The sequence below is a fragment of the Prunus avium genome, chromosome 2 (genome assembly GCF_965620075.1).
Source record: "Prunus avium chromosome 2, drPruAviu1.hap1.1, whole genome shotgun sequence".
NCBI lineage: Eukaryota > Viridiplantae > Streptophyta > Magnoliopsida > Rosales > Rosaceae > Prunus > Prunus avium.
Window position 1 is genome coordinate 5,541,056 of NC_142285.1, and position 8,705 is coordinate 5,549,760.

At 39.6% G+C, this 8,705-nt stretch overlaps 1 protein-coding gene across 1 annotated transcript; it reads left to right on the forward strand.

The window, feature by feature from the left end:
* Positions 1-3,876: 3,876 nt before the first annotated feature.
* Positions 3,877-5,748, forward strand: LOC110759371 (uncharacterized). Its single transcript, XM_088248279.1, has 4 exons — positions 3,877-4,061; positions 4,196-4,322; positions 4,570-4,760; positions 4,953-5,748. Exons 1-4 carry the CDS (start codon positions 4,053-4,055, stop codon positions 5,328-5,330), a joined length of 705 nt encoding a protein of 234 aa, XP_088104405.1. The 5' UTR covers positions 3,877-4,052; the 3' UTR covers positions 5,331-5,748.
* Positions 5,749-8,705: the final 2,957 nt, after the last annotated feature.

Sequence of the window (8,705 nt, forward strand, 5' to 3'; positions counted from 1 at the left end):
TAAGGAAATCGTTATTCAAATACCATTTTACACTTAAAACAATAAAAGTAAAACCATTCTTTGTAACATCCCGACCCAAGATAAGATTATTCATTAATTAATTTAATTTAATTAAATATGAATTTATGATTTTGCCCTCGGGGTAGGGGTAAAGTTGTCATTTGTTGATCCGGAAAGATTCTAGGGCAGTGAGCGGTATCTTTACGTAGGTCATACTGAGATGAGTCCATAGACATGCGGTAGGCTTGAATCGGAGTTGTAACGAGAAAGATACGATATAAAAACATTCAGTGGCACAATCATAAATAAGCTAAAATTTGGGTTTTAATTAAAAACCAGAGAAGCCCTCATTTCTCTCTCTCTCTCTCTCTCTCTCTCTCTCTCTCTCTCTCTTTCTCTCTCTCCCTCTCTCTCTCTCTCTCTCTCTCCTCTCTCTCTCTCTCTCTCTCTCTCTCTCTCTCTCTCTCTCTCTCTCTCTCTCTCTCTCTCTCGCGACTCCCCCTCCCCCGACTGTTTCTTCAGCCATCACCCCTCTAACCGCCATAACCACTGCCACCGTTGACCACTGGCCACGAGAACGGAATGGTTCGACGCGCCACCTCTCCATCTTTCTTTCCCTGCCAAGCCCAGCTATCTCCACCCACCGTACTTGCCGGAATCTAGAGAAAATAGGCCGATTTTTTACGATTTTTCTCCGGCTTCGATCTCCTTCCTCCGGCCACCGTTTCCGACAAGTGAGGTATGGTTTCTCACCTATTTTTCGTGATCTAGCTGTTGGTTGGGTAGGATTTGAATGATTCCTAGCGTAGGTAACTCAATTTCGAACCCTAAGTTTGACCAGTTTTTAGATTGAAATTTCGGCCAGTTTCGGCCACTTTTTAGGGTAGGTCCAAGAACAAAAGTGGCTCCAAATGGTGTCTTTTACCTAGGGTAGGAATCTTGGCTTTTGATTTTGAAGTTCTCCAACCACTAGTTTTTTATCAAGCCACCCACGAGCTTTCGACTCGTGGGCAACATGGTGGGGTCACACTTTATCCTTAAATGATCCTTGTGTTGTCATAAGCGCGTACATGTGCTCGGATCTCAATTCGGATATCGTTTGAACCTCGAACGAATTTTGCATATCGTGCGTTATCCAGGCTCAATAGGTTTGAACCATTGGATCCCTCCCAATTTAATCTATGTTGTTCTAGACATTTCTAGGATCGTGTAGGAATTCGCGGATCGTGAATCGGAGCCTCGATGTTCTGATTCAATAACTTAAAGTTTGTGTTTTATAATAACCGTTCAATCGTGCAATCATGAGCGATCCGACCGTCCGATCTGGACCAAACTTGCAAGATGTATATCCTAGACCTTGTGGAACTCCTTAGAACTTTTGGATCGTAACACGGAGGTCGTGGGTCCCATGGGCCCGGTTGAACCAATTTGGAAAGTTTGACTGCCCAGTTGACCGAGCGTCTTCCGAGGCTATCCCATTAGTCAAAACCCTTAGTTGGATCTTAGGAACGTCTCGTTCCTCGTGCTTACTTGAAACCCGGGAAATTTAGGATTTTAATTTAAAGTCATCGTTCGAAGCGTTTGATTTTTATTTCGTACTCGTATTCTGAAATAAGTACTCCAACCACGCGTACACAGCAGATGAGATCCTCTCAGGATCAAGCAGTGTGGGACTACTTGTGAGTGGACATTGTTTTCAAATAAATAACATGATTTTATGATGGAATTTTTATGCATAAGGATTTAATGGTTTATTGAAATTCATCCTATAATTTATAGTTGAATTTATTATCCTTATAAAGTATTTGTGATATATGTGCGTTTTGACATATTTGAGTATCTTGAGTTATATATATATAAAATATTTGGGAAAGTACTATCTTTGTGGATTAGGTGTGGGGTACTTGGAAGGTTGTTATGAGATGTAAGATTACAATGTCAATTTGAAGTGCTATAAGCACTACCCTATGTACCTCCCCTAGATTGTAACTTGGATATGGACAATTGAGATACTAGGAAATGTCGGAACCCGGGGCATCCTTAATGGGGTGTCGCTGTAGACCCTTAATTGGGTAGTATGCGCGCGTAGGGCTATTACAGGCATACGGGTCTTGAGGATTTGTCCGTACGTGCTAGCTGAGAGTTAGTCCTCCGGTTGGACAGCTCATTCCCTAGCCACATGGTCAATTGAGGACTCTTCCATGTGGACTAGTCAAACAATCCCCAGTTAGATTGTTTCCCCGGTACAACTAGATGTGTCATATACATATATATTATATATATACATAGTTACATATCTACATATATATAGCTATTCATTTGTTCTTGTTTCTTAGTGAGGATACTTCCTCGCTCGTCGTGCCATTGGGCATGCGTTTCGAGAGTTTAATTTGAGATTTCTAAGGAAAGGCTTGGATGGGTTGATTTGTAAGTTTCATTATGGATTTCGGATTTAGCTCTGGTTTTGAGCAAACTTTATATAATTATGTATATGACAGTTTTGAATGCATTGGTTTTATGCATGGTTTTCTAAACGGGAGGGTTATATTATTTTGGTTTAAATGGAACTAAACTTTGTTTTGTCCACTCACAATTTTCTGTTTTGCGCCCCCCAGCCAGTAGTTGACTGGATCGAGCAGTAAAGCTGAGTTGCGTGCCTCTGAATCGTGAGCTTCAATACTCTGAGCCTTCGTAGGGCTTCTTTACTCTTTATTTCCCATTGAACTTTCTTTTCTGCTTGTATGTCGAACTCTGTTAGATATGCTTTGTTATTGCCCTGTTAGGGTTTGAATTGTGAGGCCGGAGGCCATGGTTTGTAAACACTATGTTTTGTCTAATGCATGCTGGCAGTTGGGTTGTAATTTGTGTTTCTAACAGGTTGGAAGTTTGAGAAATGTTAAATTTACAGGGAAGACTCTGCTGAAATTTTTGGTAGAAAGTCTCGGTTCTTAGTAAGTGAGCCCGGCATCGGTAAGATGCCAGAATTACGATGGGATTCGTCTCAGGTTCCGAGGAGTCCGGGGCGGGTCCTATCACTCTCATCCTTCAGCAAATAAAAAAGGACAATGCATAACATCTAATTTCGTGTTTAAAAGAGGTAATCCGGAACTCACATTTTCCCTGCAAAACAAATTAAGTCCCAAAAAAAAATTAATCAAAATTAAATCCCAACATCCCAAAACAAAATGGGTCCTTTTGTCAAATTGATTTGATGAATGAGACAATGAGTTGATTGAAATATGGGTTTCACGTGCTGCCAGAGAGAAATATGGGTTTTACGTGCAGCCGGAGAGAAATATGGAATACATGGCTATTGGAAGGATTTAAAAACAACATATTTACTGGCATATATGGTCTTTTAGCGCGCGTTTTTAGGAGGGAAGGACGCACGCCTGGTTCTTTTAGTTATTTTTACTTTTGTATGAGGACTTTTATGTTTTTGGTTGTATACATATATTATATATATATATATATATATATATATAGCTTAACTTTATTTTTTTCTGCGCCTCGGGCCCAGGCCCTGGTCGCCCTAGCCAAGTGCGGGCTTTCCCTAATATTTTTATATAAAAAAACAATATATATAATGTTTTTGTTTTTTAATAAGCGCGTTCTCAACTTTTGAATCAGTCAGAGCCCACCGTCCACCAAAATTACAACTTACGAGGAAGTTTCTCACACTCTCCGATGTCAACGTTCATCTACGCGTACCACCGACGCACACCTCTACGTACATGTGTAAATGCAAATGCCTAAAACTCTACGTACATGTGTAAGTGCACATGTGTAATATGTTTCTTGGGGCTTTGCCCCACTACTTAATAAAAATAATAATGATAATAGTTTAATATAATCTTATTTTTTATATAGTTTTATTGTTGTTGAATATTCTAGTATTATAGTTGAGGTCGACGTCACATAAACCGGTTGAGGAAGTGAACCTACCTCCGGCGTCACACAACAACGGACCCTGTAACTCACTCGGCTTTAAGTATCCACTACCCTCACCGCGTTTCCTACTCTCAACTCACAAATTTCACAAAAAACTCACAATGGCCAAGGTGAGACCAATTCATCCGCCTCTGATTCTCTATCTTTTGGTTTAGCCCTTATTTTCTCTCTATATGCTTGCGCTTGCTTGATGGGTTTGTGTTTGATTAATGGGTTTTGGTGTTTGTTTTTGGGTTTCATGCAGAAGAAGAAGAACAATGGCGTCGAGAACAAGAACAAGAACAACGACACCAACAACAACGACGGGGGTGAGAAGAAGGAGGACGGCTCCATCGCCTCTAAGATTGTCAAATGGGTCAAATCTTTTCAAGGTAAAATCATTCAACCCCAGTTCAAAAAGCATCCCAGTTTATCAGATTTCCTTCAAATTTTGTCTTCACAGATTCTGATCTCCCTTTACTCCTCATGAAATTGTCTTCTTTTTATTTTCTCTATTTTGGTGCATGGAAAAAGTAATATTCCAAAGGAATTTGATTCAGATGATGCTCTGTTTCTACTTTTTGTTTCATTTCTGGGTTGGTTTTTAAGTTGTGTGTATTATATATGTATGCAACACAGGCGCTGAGTCGGTGAAATCTGAGGGCCAAGCGCTGACGGTGGTCGGAAAAGTGGACCCCACCAAGACCAAGAATAAGGTCGACCTCGTCTCTCCCCAGCCCAAAAAGGACAGCAAAGTCAACAAAGACGACGCCAGCGACACCAAGAAAAAGCAGCCTGAGAAAACAGACAACGACGAAAAAGCCAAACAGGTGTGTGTAGTGCGCACTGGTTCCTATCGTGCGCCTGTCTTGTTCTACGCACCTGTCTCAAAATATATATATATATATATATATATATATATATATATATATATATATTTTTTTTTTTTTTTTTTTTTTTTTTTATGTTTCAAAATTTAATCGCTTTTATTAATTAAACGGGTCATGCATGGGTTTGTGTAGGCTCCGTTCAGGACGGTGGTTTCGGAGCCTAGGAGGCGTGTGGTAGGGACCGAAGGTGGAGGCAACGATGGAAACGACGGCAACGGCCACGGTGGCGGTGTTGTTGGATATGAGAAGAGAATTGAGGAAGACGAGGGCATTTATGGTGGCAAAATAATTTCACGTAGAACGGCATATCGTCATGAATATGGTAGAACGGCATATCGTCATGAATATGGTTATCAAAATAGGGCACAACGATCTTCGCCGCACTGTGTAGTCTTTGGCTTAGTAGTCTTTGGCTTACTAGTGGGCTTACTAGTGATGTACAAGTTCCACTTGGCCAGGGACATCTACACTTATGTCGCACTGCTCACACATCGTCTACTCTACATTTGAATAGGGTCAAAAATATAAATAATTTTTGAGAAAGGCATCGGTAGTCTCATTATTGAAAGGGACTCAGCTACTGCAGTCAATCTCTGTCATAATTCTTCTATGCTTGCTTTGCATCCCTTAGCTGCTTTGGTTTGGAGCTGTGGTGACCTTATGCAGCAGTTTCCCAGTTGTGCCCTTCAACATGTTTTTCGTGAGAAGAATGGTGTTCCTGACCAATTGGCTAATTGGAAGTGGATCTTGGGATGTGCGTGTTTGAGCATCCCCTAGTTGGTCAAGTGCTTATTTTGTTGATGATTTGCTTGGAATTGTTCATTCTAGGCTGGTATGTTTAGATCAGTGTGTAGTCTGTTTCTTGGGGGCTTTGTCCCTCTACTTAATAAAAAATAAATAAATAAATAAATAAATAAATTTAATCTTATTTTTTATATAGTTTTATTGTTGTTGAATATTCTAGTATTATAGTTGAGGTCAAAGTTACAAATAAAAGTCAAAGCAAGCACTGTGTTGTGAGGTTCCAATTTTTAATCCTATGCGACATGGTCCCGCAGATTTTTAGGGCTTGATGGAGCCAATTAATCATTTTTTGGCCCGTTTGGATTGTCTTTTTACCAAAAAACTGCTTCACTTTAAAGTTAAGCAGTTGAAGATAGGGGTGGGCATCTAAAACCGAAATACCGAAACCGTACCCTAACTGAACCGTACCATACCGATTTCATACCATTTCATTTGGGATGGGGAGATATTCGGTACCGTACCGTACCGTACGAATAGAGTATGGTATAGTAGCGGTATCAAGTATTTGGTACTGGTCAATACCGTACAGTACCGAATAGTACTGAAATATAATTTATTTATTTTCATTCTCTCGCTGTCTCTCACTTGCCTCTCAAACGCCAAAGCCAAACCCTCACTCTCCTCCATAATTTTAACTATTTTGGTTTGTAAGCCATAAGGCATGAGTTTTAACCATTTTGATTTGATGAATCTGTTGATGGATAAATATTGATTTGGTTTATTTGGATATTGAATATGTTGACGGATATTGAATATGTTGATTAGGATTTGGATATTGAATATGTTGAATATTTGAATTTGTAACTTAGACATCACTTATTTTGGTGAATGGATATGTTGAATATTGAATTGGTTCATTTTTTAGTTGTGTTATTTTGGTACCGAAATGGTACCGATACCGTACCGATACTGATTTGGCACGGTACGAATTTTGACAAACGATAATCCCATACCGTATCATACCGATTTAAATTTCCGGTATCGGTAGCGGTACGGGCTCCATACCGTACCATACCGTACCGTGCCCACCCCTAGTTGAAGGTGTTTGGTAAAAATAAAATATCCTGATTATTTTAAAAGTGATGGCCTAGTGACAGCAGTTTTTAAAAGCAGGCTTTGGGTTACTTTTCAAAACTGCTTTCAAAAGAAGAATAAATAAACATTTAATAAATATTTTTAGTTTTCAAAATGCTATCATTCATTTTAAAAAGGAAAAACGTCACTTTTGGCCTCTGTAGTTTATCACTTTTACCACTATGGTTTTTGTGGTTTCATTTTGATCATTTTTATCCCTGTGGCTTTCAATTTAAGCAATACAATTCCAATCTCCAATTTCTGTCAAATTGGGTTAACTGCTATTACTTGTTGAAGGGCATTTAAGTCCAAAAACAAGAAAGAGAGATTTTTTTTTTTAAAGGCAAAAGATAAGGGAAGAGAAGCCGTCAGCCACACAACCAGCCCACACGTCAACCACCACACTCTCCGCCATCTCCTCAACCTGGTACAACTCCACCATCGCCATATCTCTCCCTTCTCGTCAGCGGCGGACCCAGGATTTTTTCAGCGGAGGTGCAATTTATCACTGTCATCATCCACACCAACAGTTCATCTTTAACATACTGACTTAGGAGTGAGCATCACAAAACACTTAGCATAAAAATATAATCACAACAGTAGGGGATGTTGAGGAGAGGTAGTATTGCCATATGTTTATCAAATTCTACCATGTTGGTTGGCTGGTGCCAGCCACGGAGGCGGCTGAGAAGGAGGAGAGGGAGCACGATATGACTAGGAAATAAGCGCTGGGGGTTCTGCCTAGCTTGGAAAATCAAATCTTGGAAGTTGAATATTTGTGATATTGCCCAAGCTTTAAAATTGAAATCAGGCTTCGATATTTACTAAAAATCTAACAGAAGGGGTCACCAATATCTTTATGTTTACAAGAAACTAGTACAAATGGAGTGACCACCATATTTGACAAAGATCCTAAATCTTGGATTTCAGTAAAATCAGATACTTGGATACACTACATATAAAGAAGAGATAGCTATACTGCCTAGCCACACAAAAATGGGGGAAATCTGGCAGACTACAAGATCGTAGATTGATTGCAAAACAGAAAACTTCATCTCTGTCTTCGTACGAATCAAAATTATCAACCCGTGTCCATATAAACGTGTTCCTTGTTTTTTTTTTTGTTTTTTTTTTTTTAAACCCTGGTCCAAAACGATGTCGTTTTGGCCAGGCTTTGTTAAAAAAAATAAGAAGCGCGCGCTGCGCGCAGCATGCAGCACCAGCAGCGCAAGGCCCAGGCCATTTGCGCATTTCATCGAACACCTTGCGTGCGTCTCTAGTCTGAGCAGAGGTGCAACTCCAGCATCTCTTATGAAGTTTTCCGGCGAGCGAAGGTGCAGGTGCACCTCCTTGCGCCTGCACAGGTCCGCCACTGCTTCTCGTTTTTCTTTTTTTCGATTCCAATCTCCCATTTCTCTTTCAGTACTCTTTCTTTCTCTAGGTTGACCCAAAAAAAAACTCTTTGATGAATTGTTTGTTTCTTAGAGAATATCACAACAACAATAGCCAAACAATCCATATGAGTCATATATCCATGGCTTTTTGTCTCCGAGTCTCATGTTTGTACAAATCACATGTCTCCCATCCCATACATCATAAAGCTCTTTTACACTAAATAGATTGAAAAGAGATGTTATAATCATGCAACCAAGCCAACAAAAGTGGATAAATACAAAACAAATATATGGCAAAAGAATACAAAAGGCACCGATTGAAGTGCCCTCAGTTTCCTCTCATGTCAAAAAGTCGGAAGCTTCACAACGTAATCAAAGAAAAAGAGACGAACCCATCACAGCCAGTGGCGGAGCCAGGAATCTTACCACACGGGGTCTTAGTGTAAAAGTGGGAAAAAATATTGAAAATGAAATCATAGTAATTTCATTCATAATTCATAACGGAAACAACATTACAAGCTATAATTGTCAACGACGAGGTTTCATATTTTGAAAACGTAGCATTATAGCTTCATTTTCAATACAAGTAAAAATATCTCTCTCAATATAAACA